The sequence below is a fragment of the Erinaceus europaeus genome, chromosome 14, assembly GCF_950295315.1.
Source record: "Erinaceus europaeus chromosome 14, mEriEur2.1, whole genome shotgun sequence".
Taxonomy (NCBI): Eukaryota; Metazoa; Chordata; class Mammalia; order Eulipotyphla; family Erinaceidae; genus Erinaceus; species Erinaceus europaeus.
Genome location: NC_080175.1, coordinates 99,800,962 through 99,823,212, shown reverse-complemented (window position 1 = coordinate 99,823,212; position 22,251 = coordinate 99,800,962). Strand labels below are relative to the sequence as shown.

Genomic DNA, 22,251 nt, shown 5'->3' with positions numbered 1-22,251 from the left:
TTCCATCTGGTTATGAACCACTGAGACTTGACAAGGTGTACAAAACCTTCAGATCATGTGAAATACACCTTTTCTTTTCTTTCTTTTTTGACCAGAGCACTGCTCAGCTCTGGCTGAGGGTGGTACAGGGGATTGAACCTGAGGCTTTGGAACCTCAGGCTTGAGAGTCTCTTTGCATAACCATTATGCTAACCCCCCTGCCCCATAGTTTTGATATATAGATGTAAACACGATCCTATTTAGGAAAAAAGTGTAAAGGGTCTGCTTTACAAATGAAATTTGAAGATTGTCAGAGTTTTTCTATTAAGGAAGTGATGTCATACCCCTCAGGCAGCAGGCGGGCTAACAGGCAGGTGAGGTGAGTTAAGCAGTAGCAGGTGTGGGGCTAATATTTCCTCTTCACTACATCCACAGCTATTCATGTGTCTTGTCTGTTGTTTGAAAACTGGGGTCTGTCTTTTTCCTGGTTTTAGTTGTAAGTGGGTGAACTATAGAAGTGAGGACAGTACTTGGGTTTTTTGCTTTGTTTTTTCAAAAACACTATTCAGTGCCTGAAAACCTCAAACAGTTTTCTTCACTTTAACATGAATCAGGACAACAACTGGGACAGCTGGGTGTGAAGTCGGTGCTCTCACCTCTGGTAAACTTGTTGCTAGCTAGTTACCCCTCAGTGCTGAAGCTTGGTATTTCCTAGAACCTGTTTATCTGTTTTTAAATTTATTTTCTTTTTATTTATTAGAGACAGAGAGAAACTGTGGGGGGGAGATAGAGCAGGAGAGACAGAGAGACACCTGCAGCCCTGCTTCACCGCTTGTGAAGCTTTCCCCCTGCAGGTGGGGACCAGGGGCTTGAACCCGGGTCCTTGTGCACTGTGATGTGAGCGCTTAATCAGGTGCACCACTGCCTGGCCCCCAGTTTGTCTCGTCTTTCTTGCTTTTATCGCAAGAATCTCGTGCATGTGACTTCACCAACCCCTGGAACAATTTTCTCACCCAGACGACATTAGCAACAGAGCTGCCCGGACTCCTCGGTGCTCGTGAATGGCGCAGGGCCTTGCACTTGGGCTCAGCACAGGGCAAGGATATGATACACACACGCTCTGCTGCTGAGCAGGCTGCGAGTCAAAGGTCCATTCTGAAAGAACAGACCGTAGAGAGAAGTCTCTTCTCAGTGTTCAGAAGTGGCAGGAAGTCAGAATGAAAGCTGAATGCTCTATACTGTCAGTCTAGGGAAAAGTCAACTAGGCTCAGGCAATCAAAGCAAGAGGTCATGCAGACCACAGAGCACAGGAAGAATAGCGATTTCCAATCCAACAGAACCTAGAAGGGAGCCTCTCCACTTGCCTGTCATTCAGATGTACACGTGGCCCAGACACCAAGCTCCCACACCGTCGTGGGGACCACGGGCAGTGCGCTCAGGGCTCAGGAGTGGGGGAGGTGCTCTCTGTGGCTTAGGACTCAACCATTTTCTCATAAGCCACGCTAGGGACCAGCCTTCATCTGCACACTGCCCTGACCTCGAGGCGCCACTCCATGACTCCTCTGCCCTGAGACTGCTGCACTGGGCGGGCACTGCGTCCTCCGGCATCAAAACAGTTCCCACTTGACCCTCACAGGATGGGCTCCTGACTGCCGCGTCCTGTATGGCAGGCTCCAAGGCTTCAGTAATCACAGTGAAGCACAAGCCTCTGTTGTTGTGGTTTCTACATTTCTTAAGTTTGAATTTCCCACTAACGAGGTAGGAAACGTTTGGTTTCCTAAACATACCACGGCAGCCATTGCCTCTATGCAGGCAGCCAGACGACAGGGGGCAACACCAGTGAGCTCACTCACCCAGCACTTGACGGGGCCTGGAGTTAGCCTTTTAAATTAAATCTGACAAACTGAGCACTGGTGAATTTATGTATGAAAGTCAAATAAAAGAGAAGAGCCTGGGGAAAAAAAAAAAAAAACACCACCTGAGGGTTAAAAAAAAAAAATTGTGGCTCAGGCTAGACCTGGAAAAAGATACATATTTTTTGTATCTTTAAATAGAGATTAAAGAGAAAACTACCAACCAAGGAGTGTGTATTCTATATGAGTCCTTGAAAATAACTATTTGAAAATAGCTAAATGCAAAATAACCTGTGATCAGGAAAGCAAGGTGACTGCTGGGAGTAAGAACAAAGACAATTCTGTAGCTGAATCAGAGTCATTTTCTATAGAAGCTACCTCAGCTTTCCTCAATCCACTGAGATACAAGAAAAGTATCAAAATGTGAGCAGTCAGGCAGATATAGATTTTCTTAATGGGGGAAAACACATACATAGTTTTAAGAATATGTAGTCTTGTGCCCTTGAAGTCTGTCTGAGAAAGGCTGCCTGTTAAAAACATTTTCCAAGAACTTTTAAGTTCCTTAAACTGTTGTAAGGAAACGTCAGAAATCATGACAAGCCCACCACCCCTGGGGAACAGGAGGTGTTGTTACTGGCAAAGCCACAACTTTTAAACCACCCAAAAATAATCACGAGTTCCTGCCAAGTGACTAAACTGGCTTTGTTATTACAGTGATTAAGAGAATATTTGCTAATGTCTCCTGATCAAGCCTTAGAGTAGTTGTGAACCAACTGAAATCACTGTCACAAAACAGTGATTTGCAAACTGGTGATTCTCTGTGCCTTTCCATCACCAAACGGAAGAGGAGGAGAGAGGGAGGGAGGGAGGGAGTGAAGGAGAGAGAGAGATGTAGGTGCAGCAGCGTTCAGAGCAGAATATGTCTTGGCATCCTATTTCCACTAGGTAGGAGCAAGGCTTCCGGCAAGTTACGTAACTTCCCTCAGCTTTAGCTGCCTGCCTGTAAAATGAGACGACAGTTCCCATCTCCCAGGATGACTTCTAAGAATAGCACGCTGGATGCCACAGACGCGGCACAGACTAACTGCTCACTGAGCGATGCTAGTTACTGTCATTCACAGAAAGAGAGAAGAACCGTTGTTGACTGTGTGTCCACTGTTTACAGCCCCCTCCATATGGCACCACTCACGCAGCCCACATCCACCTGGATAAAGCTCCCGTTTTAGCAGGAGAGAAAGGCCGCAGTCAGGAAGCAAAGGACGGCAGGTTGGACTGGGTGAGCTGATGCGGGCATTACGAAGTCCCATGGTCTGTGCTCAGGGAAGAGAAGGACCTGATCTGTTGGAGCTGTTCTAGAGGAGAGAAGCAGAGGTGCACAGAGCCAGGGGGAACAAACTGAATCAGGGCTCAGTACTCCTGGCATTGTATTCATAGCATGTGGCCCGAGTCTGGATTTTTATTCTGGTTTGGCGGCTGGAGCTATTTGGTGAAGGCAGTGACAGTGCTCACAAAGCTGTCCAACAGCAGTCTGACTGCTGTAGATATTCATCACGTGTTTAGCGTGCGCGTTTTCCAGTTGGGAAACTGAGGCCCAGGTGGATTAGTAGCCACACGAGACCACTGTTTTCAGTCACCTAGAACCGGGGTAGACTAATAGCCAGCTGTTCTCTCTCTCTCTCTCTCTCTCTCTCTCTCTCTTCCTCTCTCTCTGTGGCTTATAGTAAGAAAGAGTCAAGTATGTTGATGGTCTAACGTGTTGCTTGATCTTTGTAACAACCTCCTGAGGTAAATGCTACTCCTGTTTTACAGATAGGGTAGGAACAAACAAACAAAAACTAACTGGGCTGTCATATTTCACGATGGACAGTCACTGTAAATGCAGTGCAACTACTCTGATTATGTATTAGTCAAACACTGTAGTCACAGCCCAGCCACGAAAGCAGGTATGAAGCGGAGACAGCAGTGTGACGCGCGGAGTTACTTGCTTGGTAGTTAATCTGTCAGCGTTCAATGAGCTAAGTCAGGGGGATGCAATGTGTCAAACTTTGTCTGGAAAAGTGAAAGCACGTCAAAGAAAAAGAGAGATCTAGCAGAGTGAACTCATACACACCTTGCTAGAACGGGAGCATAGTGGGTTTTTTTGCCTCCAGGGTTATTGCTGGGGCTCGGTGCCTGCACTGTGAATCCACCGCTCCTGGAGGCTATTTTTTCCCCCTTGTTGCCCTTGTTGTTGTAGCCTTGTTGTGGTTATTATTGTTGTTGTTGGTGTCGTTCGTTGTTGGATAGGACAGAGAGAAATGGGAGAGAGGAGGGGAAGACAGAGGGGGAGAGAAAGATAGACACCTGCAGACCTGCTTCACTGCCTGTGAAGTGACTCCCCTGCAGGTGGGGAGCCGGGGGCTCGAACCGGGATCCTTATGCCGGTCCTTGCGCTTTGTGCCATGTGCACTTAACCTGCTGCACTACCGCCTGACCCCCTATAGTGTTTCTTATACCTTGAGAAAGAACCAAGCAAAATCTGGTATCATCACACCACTTGCTTGATGGTGCAAGACTATTGTCAGTTATTGGGCTGTTGGAAAAGTCAGGATGTATTTTGCTATGTTTTTAGTTTTTTTAAATTTTTACTATCTTTATATGATAGAGTTAGCCAGATATCAAGAGGGGAGGAGGAAATAGAGAGGAAGAGAAACAGAGACACCTGCAGACCTGCTTCGCCACTCGTGAAGCTTCTTCCCCTGCAGGCGGGGACTGGAGGCTTGAACCTGTTTCTTGTGCACTGCAGCATGTGTGCCCAGCCACCACCAGGCACCTTTTCCTAAGTTTTTCTATACAGAAATGCGTCACAACTTTCCTGACGGTGCAATATAACCACGGTGATCTATACAAGCGTACAGGCAGGTTTCAACACCTCAGACGCTGACGGTGACAGACACATAACAAGCACAGAAACCCCACACGGAAGATGCTCACTGGTGCTGCACACTGGCACTGAGTCAGATGTCAGCTGGCCCGTGCAGAAACTCAGATGAAGTCAGCTTTAAACTAGTCGGTTAAGTGGCTGTCATGCCCTGTGTTTCCAGCGCGCGCGCGTGCGCGCGCACACACACACACACACACACACACACACACACACTGACTTCTGGAGACAGTTTTGTCACTTAGGATTTTTCTTTTCTTTTTTCTCTTTTATTAGTGATTTGATAATGATGAGCAAGATTGTAAGATCACAGGGGTACACTTCCTCACAGTTCCCACCACCAGAGTTCTGTGTTCCATCCCCTCCTTTGGAAACTCCCCAATTTTTTATTCCTCTGGGAGGATGGACCAAAATTTTTTTTTAATTAACTTTATTTATTGAATAGAGACAGCCAGAAATCAAGAGGGAAGGTGAGACAGAGAGGAAGAGAGACAGAGAAACATCTGCAGCCCTGCTTCACCACTTGCAAAGCTTCCCCCCTCCAGGTGGGGACCTTTTTTTTTTTTTTTTTTTTTAAAAAAGAACTTTTTATTTTATTTATTTTTTAAAATCAGTTCTTCCCCCCCCCCCTTTTTTGCCCTTGTTGTTTTCTTACTGTTGTAGTTATTATTGTTGTTGTTACTGATGTCGTCGTTGCTGGATAGGACAGAGAGAAATGGAGAGAGGAGGGGAAGACAGAGAGGGGGAGAGAAAGACGGACACCTGCAGACCTGCTTCACCGCCTGTGAAGTGACCCCCCTGCAGGTGGGGAGCCGGGGGCTCGAACCGGGATCCTTACGCCGGTCCTTGTGCTTGGCACCATGTGGGCTTAACCCGCTGTGCCACCGCCCGACTCCCTGGACCACAATTCTTTATGGAGTACAGAAGGTGGGAGTTCAGGCTTCTGTTATGGCTTCTCTGCTGGACATCAAATGTATGTATGTATGTATGTATTATTTATATTGCCTCCAGGGTTATCACAGGGGTTCACTGCCGCTACAATGAAGCCACTGCTCCCTGTGGCCATTTATTGGAAAATAAATTGAGAGGGGAGGGGGAGATGAAGGGAGAGAGGGAGAGGAGAGGCGTCAGGGGAGGGGAGACGCCTGGCGACCTGCTTTACTGCTTGTAAAGCTACACATACACGCACATACTCCCCCCCCCCTCCCTCTCTGCAGGTGGAGAGCAGGGAGTTAAACCTGGGTTCTAGGAGTGGGAATGTGTGTCGTCAACCCGGTCTGCCACCCCGCCCCGGCAAGGCTCCTCCCGAGAGAGGAAATGTAAAGGCAGAGAGTCTCCCGGGGCCTCCGCTGGGGACGGAGGTGCTGAAAGTCAGTCCGGGACGGTATCGCACATTTGGCTACATGACCTTAAGAGAAAGGGGCCCCTTTCATGGGCGACAAGTCCAAGTTCTCTTCGTGACGGCACTTTTGCATACTCAGTCTCAGTGCATTCTGCGGGTGAGCTGTGGTGGCGGCTGAGAGAAGGTGGGAATGGAATGTGAGCTCCAGCAAGACACCAGCTCACACTGCTGTTTGGTCCACAGACGTGGATTTTATAACAGTCGCTCATATTAACACGGAGCACGTTTGTAGAAGTAGCTTTCTGACACACAGATATTGATGAATACAACCCCCATAATCAGAAGCGCTTCAGAGTCCTCAGAACTCTTTAACAGTGTGAAGGATCAAGCAAAAGTTTCTGAGAACTAAGTCTCTTTAGCCACCGGAGAGCTGCACACGGACTAAGTGACCGACTCTCCCCGACAGCTAGCCCTCTCTGGAGCGAGGAGCCAGCCCGTCTAGCCCCGTACAGTCCGGTGCTGACACAGACCCTTGTCGTCGGCAAGTCACATGAGCGGACGTTTGCAGTACCCACAGTATCAAAAACTTAAACTCGGGATTCACACCGCCAGTAGAGTGCCACCTCGCTGACTCTGACTTCAGTTAGCCACTACTTACTAACAGAACAGCTCAGCCCATGGGTCTTGATGCTCGCTGACTGCCTTACTTTCATTCACATGAGCCAGTTGTCTGAAAAACTCACAAAGAATCTGGAAATGTCGCACATAGTTGATGTGATGTGTTTCTGTGGTCACATTATAGATTATAGTGGAAGATTTCCCTTTCGATGGAATTTGCTGTTGATATAATGTTACTTATAGGCACGATAGCTCCTTCTTTCAGCAATAGCAGCAGAGTGATCTATGCCAGTGAGGCACACAGCTGTTTACCCTTTCACCCATTCAGAAAGCATTAATGTGTCACACCTCTGGGCGTTAAGTGCTTTGCTGTCGACACTGTAGAAGGCACAGATGAATTGTGCCTGTATCCAGCTCCTTGGAAATTTATATGTTAGGAAGATTAATTATAACATACATTAAAAGGCACAGTCAAAATGAGGAGACTTACAAATCATTATGTGTAGGAATGACATACTGGGTCATCAGAAATGTCAGGACATAAATAAGTTTGTTATGACTTGGAAGAACTGATAGATGTAGCTATGGCACAGGCAGGAAGTAAAGGCAGGACAGCAGGACAGCAGGCAAAAATACAGAGATACAAATAGAGACAGATAGTTACAAAGTCAGCCCGTATCTGTGACCTTGGGAGAACTACTGAAGTTTCCCCTGGAGGGGTATGAGGACACAGAACTCTGGTGGTGGGAATAGTGTGGAGTTCTACCCCTATTACCTTATAATTTTGTAAGGCACTATTAAAGCACTAATAAAAAGTAAAGTTTAAAAAAGAAAGAAAGATACGTCAAGACTACCCTGACAACCCAACAGCATCGGCACATTTGTCTCAGGCAAGTGTCCGACGATGGGTCTCACTCCAGCATCTCCCGGAGGAGGGATAAAATATAATCACATGTGTGCTGACATGGGTGTGTAAATAACAACTGACAAAGACTCTCCCCATGTATAATCTGGAATAAAGAACCAGCATTATGGTTAGGACCAAAGAACATTCTAAATGATAGATGTGATATTTTTTGAGAGGAAACAAAGGAACAAGTGCTGCACATAGTAACAGTGAGAGACCGAGCCACGTCATGAGACATGGTTCTCAACTACCATAGAGACTCTCTGTAGAACGCTGAAATGACACACTGCGCTCTGCCGGTCTCGATTTAGCCCTCTTACATCTGTGTCCGTGAAACCGGCTTCCATAGCCTGTCTGATGGATGGGATTCCACGAATGTTCCCATAGTCTGGTGGTGTCAGTACTGAAGAAGGGCTGCAGGTGTGACGTTGTCTCTTTCCTCCTCTCTCTCTCTCTCTCTCTCTCCCTCCCTCCTTCCCCTCTCAATTTCTCTCGTCTCTATCCAGTGTGACGTTGTCTCTTTCCTCCTCTCTCTCTCTCTCCCTCCCTCCTTCCCCTCTCAATTTCTCTCGTCTCTATCCAGTGTGACGTTGTCTCTTTCCTCCTCTCTCTCTCTCTCTCTCTCTCTCTCTCTCTCCCTCCCTCCTTCCCCTCTCAATTTCTCTCGTCTCTATCCAGTAATAAACAATAACATAAAAATAAAGTGGGGATGAAAAGAGAACACATAGAGGTGTGTTCATTTCCCAGGACTGTGAAAACAAAGTGCCCCAGATGGAAAGGGTCCTAAACTAGGGCTGGGAGGCGGTGCCGCACCTGGATAAACACACACACTCAGGGCACAAGGACCCGGGTTCAAGCCCCTAGTCCCCACCTGCAGGGGAAAAGCTTCACAAGTGGTGAAGCAGGGCTGCAGGTCTCTCTCTGTCTCTCCCTCTATCTCTCCCTCCTCTATTGATTTCTATCTCTATCCAATAAATAAAGAAGAGAGAGAGAGAGACAGCTACACACTGCTTCACTGCTCACTGGTTCCCCCTGAAGGTGGGGACTGGGGGTTTGAACACTGGCCACTGTGCATGGTAACGTGTGTGATCAACTGGGTGTGCCACCACCCAGCCCCACCAAAGTAGACATGCAGATGACCATCAGGGACTTTAAAATGTGCTCTAGTTCCCAACATCAGCAATTCCACTTGAAGGTATAGATCTAAAGAAAATGATATCACTATCTTGACAAGACATTTGTACTGTGATGTCCATAACAGCATCATTCACAATAGCTACAGTGTGTCAACTGCCAAAAGTCTGACGACGGGTGAGTGGGTTAAGATGATGTGTGCCTGTGAGAAGGTGTATATACAGTAAGCATAATGTTGCTTGGCCTAAAATAAGGAAACCTGTCATTGATATCAACATGGACAAGCCAAGTGAAATAATACAAGAGAAAGACATACTGCACATCACTTACGTGTGAAGTTATAAAAACAATAAAAATAAAATAAAAGATGTCTGAACCAGAGTAGGATGGGGTTCATTCACTGACGTCTGTCGAGAATAAACTTAAGTCTTCTTACGGCGAGAGATGAGTGGAGAGCGAGCCTGATAGCAGCAGCCTTCTCACAGCTTCCGCACCATGAGGTCACCAAGACCCAGCTGCTCAAGGCAGGCCCAATGCGACAGAACAAACACTGTCTGGATGGCGCATGGTGGCCGTGGCAGGTGGTCGCGGAGCCCCTGCCCTCCCCTGCCCGCCGGCTAACCCACCCTCCCTCCAGCAGACCACACTCCCCGGGACTGTGCTGGCCCAGGTGGGCATGAGACCCTGCCCCGGGTGAGGCTGCAGCTCGTGGCGATGGACGCGTGTAGGAGCAGGAGCTGGAGCTGGACGAGCACGTGCAGACCGCGGCGGCTGAGAGCGCAGAGAGCGAGCACAGCGGCACACTGGCGAGGGGCGGCTCTTCCTGTAGCTGACGCCTCCCGGCACGGGCTTTCCCTGAGAAGACACTGAGTGTGGCTGGGTCCACGCGAGTTCACGCTCCTCGCTGGGAGGACACTGCACGGGGAGGCAGCGCGGGCTCTGTTCCTCGTCCTCCTCTGTCTCACTCTCCGCAGCTGGGGAGCAGACAGTCCCAAACTCTGTGAGCCACGTAGACTCACATGGACAGACTTCGCTCAGTGTATCCCAGGCAGTGTGTCCTTAGCCCTGAGTAAAAGATGCTGCCGCATCGTCCTTATCTTCACTGCTGGACTATGAGAAAATTCACAACTTGAAACTAAAATGATTTTCTGCTTTTTCAGGTGAAAATTTAGCTACTGAGTCATCAAGCGTGGTAGGCATTTGCAAGTCGTTTTTTCCACTAGTGTAGTCAGATTTTAGCTGACTTTACCTAATGTCTCTGTGTGTCAGGAGTACAGACTTTGTGCAAACTGTCACAGTCACTACTGAGACAGGGTACCATTTCCAGGAACCAGATGACATACAGCAGAAACACCTTCCTGTTCACAGTCTGTCTTAGCATCCATCACCCTGGAAGTGTCCTGCCCATCCGCCCACTGAACTGCAAGCCACAATTTAACAAGACTTCCACGGGGTTTGAATGTAGCTTGAGCACGGAGGCAGGCCAGCAGTGACCATGCCTTTGTCCAGGAGACACGGTCAGCGGGACATACCTGACTCTGGTGGGAGCTTTCTGTTGGATCTGTTTTAGAGCTGGGGAGGGCAGACAAAGGGAAGTGTGACTCTCATGACATACACACATCTACACACAAAGATGCGTGGGGTGGGGACAGCTGTGTCCCCCTGCCTTGGGTCCCAGGAGACACTGGGTAATGTCTGGAAGTCCCAGCTAGAAAGAGTTACCACTTGATTCAGGGAGTCTAGTCCAAGGCTGGTGCAGAAACTTTACAATGCACAAGACAGTCCCCACAGCAGAGGACCGCAGGGCGCCCACCGTCGACATGAGCTCTGTGGGGGCAGGGAGTCTAGCGCAGTTTGCAGAAACATGTCTTCATCAAAGCCTGGCTGTGGGAGCTGTGTGTGGAGGACAGGACCCTGATACATTTCCTGCTGTCTTCCTATTGTATGGCAAAATGTGCAACATCGTCACAAGCACTTAGTGGCTCTCAAAAGGTTACCCAAGGGCCTTCCTCCTATCCTTGTTTGTTTTTATTTTTTGTTAAAGGAGAGGCAGAATTCCTCTCATTTTATTGATCGATCGATTGATTGATTTCTGGACAGAAACAGAGAGAATTGTGAGGGGAGAGGGAGAGAGAGACCTGTAGCCCTGCTTCACCACTTGTGAAGCTTGCCCCCTACAGGTAGGGACCGGGGGCTTGAGCCTGGGTCCTTGCACACTGTGATGTGTGTGCTTAACCAGGTGCGCCACCACCAGGACCCCCATCCTCGTTTCTCCCCAGTTGTCAGTCTTAAGTTCTGGAGGTCATGGCTGGCGGTGTGACTGCAAATCCGCTTGTGTTTCCCTCCCCGACAGGCCCCGCTTGAGTGGACACACTGAGCTCACGGGAATGGCCATGGACATGGTAAGATACTAGGGAGCAGGAAGTAAGGAGGTGCTGAGGGCACGTGCATTCTGACAGACAGGTTAGGTGACGGGCCCGGACAGATGGGCATGCAGTTGGTTCATTTCTAGAGAACACAGAAGGCACACACGCTTGTCCCGTGCTGATCAAAAAGATGCAGCATGTTTGCTGCCAAAAAGCAAAAACCAAAACCACATACAAAGGGAACTGGTTCGTAGCAGTGCTGTGCTGGTTCTAGCAATGTCCTCGTGGATGCCCCTTGTCTCAGCACCGCTCTCTCCCTCTGCGCATTATACCTGCAGCACGCACACCCCTCAAGAAAAGGGGATGGCACCTGGTGTCCTACGTTACTGGGAGACAGCCTGAAGGATGCCTGTGGAAGCAGCTCTTAATGAAACCCTAAGAGCTGTCACACAGACGGGCAAGCACTTCCCGCTGCTGTGCCCACCACAGTGCCGACCAGGACTCCAGCCATGTCCTGGGCTCCCAGGTGTCTTGAGCAGGGAGTGGGGTAGCAGCAGGAGCCTCCACCTGCCACACCTCTAGCCAGGACTGTGGATGAGATCATCCCCAGCCCCACCCCAGTACCCAGCTAGACTTGTTCGGAATTTCACATGCCACAGCCCTCGGTCAGGTTCTCAAACAAGAAAAGTCAAGAGTGGATCCTCCCCTCAAAAAAAAAAAAAAAAGCTTTGGGAATGTTCACATTCTACAATCTGTCTAAACATGTCATTCTGCAGTCTTGTGACTGCAGCTAAGAGCAGACTTAGATCTGAAGAAGACTGTTTCCAAAAGGACTATCTACCCCAATGAGTTTCCTTTTAAAATGTTCTCCCAGATTCTTAACAGCTTTCACAAAGAAAGTTCTGTGGCAAAGATTAAACGCAAGTGTTGGCTAATCAACTCACTGCTAGTAACAAGACAAAGAAAACCAAGGCCTTTGTAAGCCTGATCAGAGAATCAGCACCCATAACCTTTTGTCCTGACAAGGTTTTCAGTGCTTCAAGGATGTGAGTCTATTTTGGCTTCTATGTAACAGCGCTGCAAACTACAATCACAGCCTCTCTAGCCAGCCCACTCCCAGTATAATCAAGAGCGCCACCAATTTAAAACTGTGACCTTACTACTGAGGACGAGTGTGTTGAGGATATTCTGTGTGGCATGTGTCATGCCCTCCTGTTGAAAAGACAAATCTAAAGCAAACGACAAAGCCCGTGTTTCAGTAGCACGATCGTTCTTGGTTAGTGCCTGGAATCCGAGTCACCAACAAGCCGCTTCCTGCCATGCCCTGTGCTCGGAGCAGCTCCCTTAAACCAGAACCCCTTCCGATGGCTCTTCACTTCCCTCGCTCAGCCAACCGTCGCCACCAGCCACTGTGGCGAGAATGACAGGTGTGGGATGATGTCCTGCAAGTGTGCGCCACATGTTAATGGCAGGGAGACCGGCTGACTCATCAGGGGTTAGAAAGACCCCAGGCACAAATGAAGTCTCTCGACTGGGAGTCGAGGACACTGTGCCCGAGCACAGGCTGCGAGGTGGTTCAGCAGCTCAGGGTGGGGGTGCTCACGGCCAGGGGGGCTGTGCTGAGTAGTCTTCTCTCTCTCTCTCTCTCTCTCTCTCTCTCTCTCTCTCCTCTCCTCTCCCCATCTCCAAATAAAAACAGCCAGGAGAAGGCTGCACAGGGAAGACTGGCTGGCAGGGAACTGAGTTCACTCCTGCCCACGGCCAGACCGCCCCGAGCACGGCCGTCTCCCGAGTTCACTCCCACCGTCAGAGCAGTCACTGTGTCGGAGATACTCAGACCACCTGAAAAGGGGACAGTCGCCGAGCTGATGAAAGGGAGCATCAACAAGGCCTGTCAGGTGCTAACTGTGAGCCGGTGCTGTGACTCCCGGGCAGAGCCGCCGCTCAGAGGTGCTCAGTAGTCGCCCGCCTGCTGATCAGCGGGTCCGAGAGGCTGTTCCTGCTGCCAGGCTGTGTCTGCAGAGCCTCCCGGCCACTGTCCGCCCGGAGCACGGACACAGGCGCCAGTGCGAGCACTCCGGCCCTCCCTCCCGTCAGGCCCGCGGTGAACCGCACCTGCTGCCTGCCGGGCAGTGAGCAGAAGGGCTGGGACACCCGCGAAGAGAGCCACTCCCGGCCACCACGGGCCTCCAGCCACGCCAAGTCAGGAGTGGCTCTCCGCGCGACGCAGGAGCTGGTGGCATCTTCTCCAGCGACAGAAACACGTACTCATAGTCGGCTACTAAAGCTTGTGTCACAAACACAAAAGAGACTGTACCTTTGTGTCTTTCAGATTAAGCGCGCTGACCGAGCGAGTAACTGAACTGAACCCCGGGAGAGGAAGGAGCAGAAGAGGGAAAGAGGGCCGCTGCCCTGAAGGAGGAGCTGAGCAGACGGAGCTCCTCTGCTCTGATGCTGGCGGGGGAACAGCAGAGGCTGGCAGCACAGCTCGCCCTCCGGAGCGGGGAGCCCACGTCCTGACCACGGGAGAGGGGCGGGAGGCGGGCAGACCGGGCGGCCATGGCGAAGCTCACCCACGAGGACGGCCAAAACCGCCAGCTCCGACAAAAGCTGGCGGCACTCAGCCGCCAGATGGACGAGCTGGAGGAGGCCGGCAGGGCTTTACAGAGGGCGGAGGAGGAGCTGCAGGGCCTGTGCGACGCCATCAGCCGGGGGGAGCACGGGGACTCGGGGCTCGAGGCGGAGGCGGAGGAGCTGCGGAGGCGCGTGCGGGAGCTGGGCGGGAAGGACCAGGAGCTCCAGAGGCTGGAGGAGCAGTGCGGGGACCTCCGCGGGAGGCTGGGCGAGGAAGCGGCACGCGGCCGAGGCCTGGCGGCTGAGCTGGAGGAGCTCGGCAGGAGGGTGGCGTCTCTGGAGCAGCTGGAGGATGCGTTGAGCAGGAGCAGACAGGAATGCTGCTCTCTGCAGTGCAGCCTGGAGAGAGAGAGGGGGGCTGCGAGGCTCCAGTCTCAGGAGCTGGAGAGCCTGAAGGAGAGAATCAGAGAGCTGGAAGCCGTGGAGAGCAGGCTGGAGAAGACGGAACTCTCCCTGCAAGAGGACTTCACCAAACTGAAGACGCTGACTGTGATGCTCGTGGACGAACGCTCGGCCATGGGGCAGAAGCTGAAGCAGACGGAAGACAGACTCCAAGCGGAGCAGAACCGAGCGGCAGCCGCGGCCGAGAAGCTCATGGAGGAAACTCGAAAGGCAGTGAAGGCCAGAGCGGATGTGGAAGACAGAATGTCCAGGGTCGCCAAGGAGAGAGATGATCTGAGAAGCAAACTCAAAGTGGAAGAAGAGAGAGGACAGGATCTCCTGTCCAAAGTGAATACGCTGAAAACCAGGCTTCAGTCTTTGGAAGGGGTTGAGAAGGATTCCCTTAAAAACAGACGAAGCCAAGATCCTAGTAAGTCCACAACAGCGTTACACCAAGAAAACAATAAGATCAAAGAGCTTTCTCAAGAAGTGGAGAGACTGAGACTGAGGCTGAAGGATATGAAAGCCATTGAGGACGACCTCATGAAAACAGAGGATGAGTACGAGATTCTAGAACAGAAATATGTCAGCGAGAAAGACAGGACTCAGTTTTTAACTAAAGAGCTGAAGCACGTTAAGATGGAGCTTGCGAAATATAAACTAGCAGCAAAGACAGAACCCAGCCAGGAGCAGTGGCTTTTCAAAAGGCTTCAGGAAGAGGAAGCCAGGTCAGGGCATCTCTCCAGAGGACTGGAGGCACTGAAAGGGCAAGGCGGTGCGCACATGACGGCCGAGGCCCTGGCGTGCCACCCCCAGGGAGGCCACTTGGTTCTGCAGAGGAAGCTCAGTCAGCAAGAAGACGGGAGCAGGGATTCAGGGAGAGAGACGGAAAGCCTCTCCAAGGAGCTAGAGAGGAACAAGCATTTCAGTAAGAGCCTCCGGCCTGGCCGCAATGGGAGAAGAGTCTCCGACCCACTGCTGCTTTCCAGAGGAGTTCAGAGGGAAGCCGGAGACAACGAGCCTCCCGATTACAAGAGTCTCATCCCACCGGCAAGGGCAGCGGTCCCCAATGGGCGGCTACGGGAAGAGAGTGAGGACCAGGGCGAGCCCAGCGATGAGGACGCCCTGCTGTCCTTCCAGGGCGGCCCCCCTGCCCCCTGCCCCGTTACCAGGAAACTATGGACTCCTTGGGTGAACTTCAAGGAGGGCCATGCTCAGAATGGGAGTGTACCGAGTAAGCCCAATGGTAATTTCGGGCTGCCTGCAGACGTGGTCCTCAGCCACGTCCCCGGACAGCCGCTTCACATCAAGGTCACTCCAGACCATGCCCAGAACACAGCCACTCTTGAGATCACAAGTCCAAGCACGGACAGCCCTCACTCGTACACCAGCACCGCAGTGATACCCAACTGTGGAGCACCAAAGCCAAGGGTGACCATCCTCCAGAACGCCTCCATCAGCTCCGTCAAGCCCCAACCCTCTGCCGAGGGCCTGGGGAGTCCGGAGCGCGGTATGTCCCCGGCGTCTGTGGCAGCCTTTGCCAGGGCGCAGACCCCAGAGTCTGGTGGCTCCCTGACTCCAGAAAGGACGATCTCACCCATCCAGGTCCTGGCTGCTGCTGGTTCAGCCAGCTCTCCTGAGCAAGGACGCTCCCCAGAGCCGAGAGAAGTCTGTGCCAAGCACGCCATCTTCAGGGTCTCTCCAGACCGGCAGCCACCGTGGCAGTTTCAGCGTTCAAACAGCAGTAACTCCAGTGTGATAACTACTGAGGATAATAAAATCCACATTCACTTAGGAAGTTCTTACGTGCATGCGGTAGCCAGCCCCGTGAGGCCTGCCAGCCCTTCAACACCACAGCAGGAGAACCGAACTCAAGGCTTGATGAACGGGGTGCTGAGCAGAGCCACCGGTAAGGTGACCAGCAGTATCACCATCACACCAGCAGTCACGCCTCTTCCCCGACAGTCACAGATCACAGTAAGTAACATCTACAACTGACGGCCCTCACCCTCGCCCCTTCAGGCTGACTTTCAGTCCTCCTGGTAAGTCCTCCCAGAAGACTGGATGAACGTGGACCTTGGGGACTTTGTGCATGAACTGTCCAGGAGAAATTGGAGCTAGCGGTCGCCCGCCCGCCTGCCTGCCTGCCTGGCCATACCAAGTGTGCACTTACTGTTCTGTTTGCCTTTTCCTGCCCGTGCCTGTAGGGGAATACACAGCCGCACTTGTACGAATGCATCTGTGCATCTGTGTGGGTCTGATTTTCCATAACTCACATTAATTGGAATGCAACTTGTCGTGGTGGATAGTTTAACCTTATAAAGCAGTAAATGATTGGTTATTTTTACCACTGCTTGCTGAATTTTCTTTTAGTCATCTTGTATTATATATATTTTTTGCATGTTCAATAGAATTTTGTTTCCTGTTCATGTGTCTATTTTTTCTTTTTTAAAAAACAGTTCCATTTGTTGTTTACAAGTAATTTCCATTTACAGTCAACTTCTGATCATATACTGGAGGTAGGGGTTCAAATACATAAAAACAGATCTCTTTGAATTCAAACTGGACAGAAAGTCCTCTGGGAACAAAAGCGACTTCACGTTTCCGATGTATTGCAGTGTCCCTGGTCAACACGACAGCATTTCACACAGCTGCTAGAGTCTGAGTGTTGATTGGTAGTAACTGACGAACACAGTGCTGAATAACAAACTCTAGAAATGACCCTGAAAGTGTAGTCACAGTGTTAAATGACTTGCTTTTGTGAGCACACAAATACTGCTGGTGAAAGCAGAAAGCTTTGCAGTGCAACTCAAAGGCAAAGCCTATTTGGAAATGTTTCCTTGACAATCAGGAGTTGACTGTCCTCCTCTGCTGTGGGCGCGAACCTCATAAAAACATGTATGTCTATGCACAGACCTCGAGGCAGCCCCTGTGGTGTCTGCTCCTGGGCACCCTGCTTCTGAGCAAAGACGCCATCCTTGCCCCTTTGGGTAATGGAAGGTGGTGCACCTAGGTGGGCTGACTCACAAGTTGACGGTGCTGTCATGTTTTACTCTCTTAACCAGCAAACTAAGGCCAAAGATAATCACCAACACAGCTACAGAGAATGCTGCTCTTGATTTAACCCCCCCCCCCAAAAAAAAAAAAAACATGGTGTATTAGTTGAGAGAAGTAAGACACTTAACTTCTTCATTGTTAGGCCACTAAAGGGCAGGTGAGAAAAACGGAGAGGGCAACACAAACTCTCATATCCGGCTCAGAGGACGCCTGTACTCCCGCAGCAAAGAGCAGCGATTTTCAGAGGGCTATGCTAAAGTCTAAGTCTGGTCCCAGTCACATTCCACACAGATGATTTCACACAAATGACTTCTTTCCATTCTCACTTTTTCAACCTAGTCACTACGTTTTGTTTGCTTGTTTGTTTGTTTAATACGGTCAAGTTTACTGTCAATTGATTTTTAAGCATGACTAGTTTAAACACCCAAGCAAACTGTGACGATCTTTAGAAGTAAAAAGAACCTTTCATAGTTTTTCCCTGTGAAATCAATTTCCTGATAGTGAAGCAAGACTTTGTTGACAGAAACACTTCCATGGTGACGCTCTGAGCACCAACACAGCGGGCTTGCCTCCTCACATCATTAAGAACATCTGGATGAGAGCTGGGCTGGTGATGGATGAGAAAGCTTCTGTTTGAAAGACATTTATCTTGGGGACAGGCAGAGGCCTAACTGTATTACAACATACATGGTCTAAATGGTCTTTTCCTGAGTCACCTTGGGCGAGAGCCTTAGGAGGGACGGCCTCATTTCCCAAGTATTTCAAAGTGAGATGCTGACAATGCTGCTGGGAGATGCTCTGGCAGACTGCACAGAGCACATGGGCTGTAGGAAGTCAGGGGAGGCGTGTCTCTGGTGCGGTGGCACTGTGACCCGAGCCGGGTGCGTGGTGAGATTTACAAGTGTGTGAAACAGTATCTTATAATATGGCTTCAAAAGAAAGTTGCATGTACGGAGTCAGGCGGTAGCGCAGCAGGTTAAGTGCAGGAGGCGATAAGCACAAGGACCGACTAAGGATTCCGGTTCGAGCCCCTGTCGAACATGCGGGGGTGGGGGGGTTTGCTTCCCAGGCGGTGAAGCAGGTCTGCAGGCGTCTGTCTTTCTCTCCCCCTCTCTGTCTTCCCCTCCTCTCTCCATTTCTCTCTGTCCTATCCAACAATGATTACAACAATAACAACAACAATAACTACAATAAAACAACAAGGGTAACAAAAGGGAATAAAGAAGAAAATTTAAAAAAAAAAAGTTGCATGTAATGCTGATCATAAACTTGTCAACAGAAACAAGGATGAATTAAAGAACAGTCCCTTCAGTACTTTTCAGCCTCTGTCACATAATGGCACACAATGAGTTAATTAATTTCCAGGACACTGAGAGAAGGCAGTGAAGAGGCAGAGGTGGCTAATCTCGGTGTCCCGGCACAGCAATTCTTAGCCCCTCTCGAGGTGCGACGGGCGCGCGCACGTGAGCTGGAGGCACGCACGCCAGGTCACGTTCTGCAATGTGAACTCCAGTGATGAGGGGGAATAAAGCAAGCAGCACAAGTTCTCTGACTGCAAGGCGCAGACTCTCGCTTCACCATCTTTTCTAGACGTAACTAAAAACAGACTTCCCGAGTGATTAGTATCACTGGAAAGCTACCATGCTTGCGAGAAACCAAACCTCTTATTTTTTTAAAAATTTCTTTCTTTATTGGGGAATTAATGTTTTACATTCAACAGTAAATACAATAGTTTGTACATGCATAACATTCCCCAGTTTCCCATTTAACAATACAACCCCCACTAGGTCATTTATCATCCTTCATGGACCTGTATTCTCCCCACCCACCCACCCACCCCAGAGTCTTTTACTTTGGTGAAACCAAACCTCTTTATAGATTCCTACACTGGGAAGAGTCCTTCAGAGAGATCACATGTATCAATATCAATGTTTGGGAGCAGAGAGATAAATAACATGCACAAATGAGTGGTCCAGGAGGTGGCGCGGTGGTAAAGCTTTGGACTCTCAAGCATGAGGTCCCGAGTTCGATCCCCGGCAGCACATGTGCCAGAGCGATGTCTGGTTCTTTCTCTCTCCTCCTATCTTTCTCATAAACAAAATCTAAAAAAAAGAAAAAGAAAAAAGAAAGAAAAGAAAAACTTAGACACAAATCTTTCCATTAAAAAAAATGCATAGATTACTAAAGGGTTATTAATTAAAGTTTGTTATAAACTACATCACTGCTGGAAAAAAAAAAATCAAGCATGACCTTCCTTTTCTATAAAATGTTCTGTAGCTTTCGCCTTTAACTCAAAAGATGTTTTCTGTGTGTTTGCATGCGTGTGTCTAGGAGGTTTGCAGAACTTTCTTCTCCATATGCACGTGATCACAGAACAGCTTTGAGGACCGAGAGAGAGGAAGCGACACCAGAACATCTTCATCTCGGCTATTAAGGGTGGAGAGCTGTATTCATGCACGGGAGAGGCCCCGAGAGGCTCGGGAGATACACTACCGTTGTACACGCCTGAGGGGAGAGGAGCAGTAGCTCACTTTCACTGGCCAGAGCTGCAGCTTCAAAATGAGTTTTCTTCACTCAGCCTCCCAGCTCTCACCTCTCTAGCCACAGGACCCCATCTATCACAGACAACCACTTCTTCTAGTCTAAGAAACGGCAAGGGTTTCTCTGAAAGGATCAGTGTTCTGGGGACACTGGGAAAACCAGTCATTCTTCTTACTAGAAAGACATTGATACTACAGTTGTGTCTTTCCACAGAGAGGAGGGTATCTGTACGCAGCAGAGGATGGGATGGCAGGGCACCACCGCACAGACTATCCGGTAGCAGTCTCACAGTGCCAGATGCCCAGGACAAAACAGTTGCCTCGTGAGAGCATCAGAAAAGGATGCTCAATTAAAAACTTTTAGACTTTAGATAAAGATTCCATGACTGTTATTGACTGAAGTGCAGTTCCACACAAAACGTACCTTAAGTAACTTAGCTCACTCAGAATCTATTTCTAATGTTTTATCTTTACTAGTGACTTAATATTGATTTACAAAATTGTAAGAAGTATAACTGTAACAGTGTAATTCCAGACAGTGCCAGATCCCCATCCCCTCCATTGGAAGCTTCCCTGTTCTTTATCCCTCTGGAAGGATGGACCCAGGATCTTTATGGGGAGCAGAAGGTGGGAGGTCTGGCTTCTGTATTTCCTTCTCCGCTGGACATGGGTGTTGGCAGGTGGGTCCACACCCCCAGCCTGTCTCTGTTCTTTCCCTGGTGGGGCAGGGCTCTGGGGAGGCAGGGCTCCAGGACACACTGAGGACTCTGAATCTCTACAAAGTAAGTCTCGTGTGAAACAGAAGCAGGGGAAAAAGACTTATTACTTTTTATTTTATCATTTATGTCTAATGAAAGAGATACGTGGGTGGTGGAGAGGGAGAGAACAGAGCGCTGATGAGCTCTGGCTTATGGTGGTGCTGGGAATTGAACCTGGAAGCTCAGAATCTCAAGCATGAAGACCTTTTTTTCTTCTCTTTTTTTTTATATTTATTTTATTTATTCCCTTTTGTTGCCCTTATTTTTTTATTGTTGTCAGTATTGTTGTTGTTATTGATGTCGTTGTTGAATAGGACAGAGAGAAATGGAGAGAGGCGGGGAAGACAGAGAGGGGGAGAGAAAGACACCTGCAGACCTGCTTCACCGCCTGTGAAGCGACTCCCCTGCAGGTGGGGAGGTTGGTCCCGTGGGGAGGCGACAGGGAAAAGCAAACCTCCCGTCAGAAACCGCTCCCAGAGCAAGGAGAGCAGCCAGAGGCCAGCCTGCGCCACAGCCAATGTGACTGCAGCAGTTAGAGCCCCGCAGTGGCGACAGTGACTGTGCAAGCAGGTGTCTCCCTCCGGAGGTGGCTGGCTGGCCGCACCAGAAGCTGACGCCTCTGATTCACTACCACACACGGTTGTCAGGGTGATCCGAGAGCTGAGCAAGGCTGTAGGTGGTCAGGTGCAGATGCCCCAGCCAGAGAACACGGCGACTCCAGCCCGGTGGCGGTGGGCCTTCTTTCCCTCTGCGGAAGCCGAGCGCCACTTTCCCAGGTGGCTTACCCAGCCCAAGGCAGGACGTGCATTCCTCTAGGGGAAGCCGGTGGCCCCCGAAACGCTTTAAACAGCCTGAGGAGGAGGACTGGGATTTATCTGCCTGGCTGCTGGTCTTTAGATCACTCTGCAGTCAGGACCCCGGGCAGCAGGGCAACAGTCCGGCTCACACTGAATCCTCCTGCCATTCTCCCAGGGGTGTCCAGAGCCAGCAGGGCAGAGAGCAGCACCTCAGGAAGCAGCTCAAAAGCCATGATGCCTCAGAAATGAGGACGGCCCAACCTTTTGCTTTTGCTTTTAAAACAACAACGACAACAAACTATTCTATTGTTCTCTGTCTTTAAAGTGTTCTCGTCTGAATTCATTGATGTAAGTTAGTTTTGACACACCAGAAAAGTGGTTTTATAAAAATAGGAATTAACTAAAACAGATTTTTAAAAATCTGTTTATTTATTGAGTAGAGGTAGAAACTGGGAGGGAAGGGGGAGAGACATACACATACACTCCAGTAGCAGTTTCACAGCTTGAGAAGCCTTCCCCCACCCCACAGGCAGAAGCTAGGGGCTTGAACCTGGGCCCTTGCACATCATACTGTGGATTCAGCTGACCGTGCCGCTGCCTGGCCCCACAACAGATTTTTAAATGGTCCAATGCAGACACCGAAACACTTGGTGGCCCCATTCAGAGCAAAAAGGGAAGGAGTTGTCCATGGACAGAGATCACCCTGAGAACAACGGCAGCGCTCAGAAAGACATACAGACATTATAATCTCCATCAAAGCTTCTCCTGGTTATAAGAACAACACATATTTACCACCGAACTTTTGGAAGATCTAAATGAGATCAGGGTTACTGATTTTTAGCTTTTAAGAAGGTTAACGAGGGGCCAGGAGTTTGTGCGAGACTTGCAAGCCGAACGCACCACAGGGTCCAGGTTCAATCCCAGGTCCAGGTGCCACTGGAAGTCAGAGCTGATCAGTGCTCTGG

At 49.9% G+C, this 22,251-nt stretch overlaps 2 protein-coding genes across 4 annotated transcripts in view; one reads left to right on the top strand and one right to left on the bottom strand.

Annotated features, from left to right (window-relative positions):
• CMSS1 (cms1 ribosomal small subunit homolog) overlaps positions 1-22,251 on the bottom strand; it is a 239,726-nt gene that overhangs the window by 202,378 nt on the left and 15,097 nt on the right. The window lies entirely within an intron of this gene.
• Positions 13,468-16,561, top strand: FILIP1L (filamin A interacting protein 1 like). The gene has a single exon (XM_060172167.1). It carries the CDS (start codon positions 13,679-13,681, stop codon positions 16,130-16,132), a length of 2,454 nt encoding a protein of 817 aa, XP_060028150.1. The 5' UTR covers positions 13,468-13,678; the 3' UTR covers positions 16,133-16,561.

Coding starts and splice junctions, on each gene's coding strand:
- FILIP1L (XM_060172167.1), top strand. CDS start 13,679: ATGGCGAAGCTCACCCACGAGGACGGCCAAAACCGCCAGCTCCGACAA.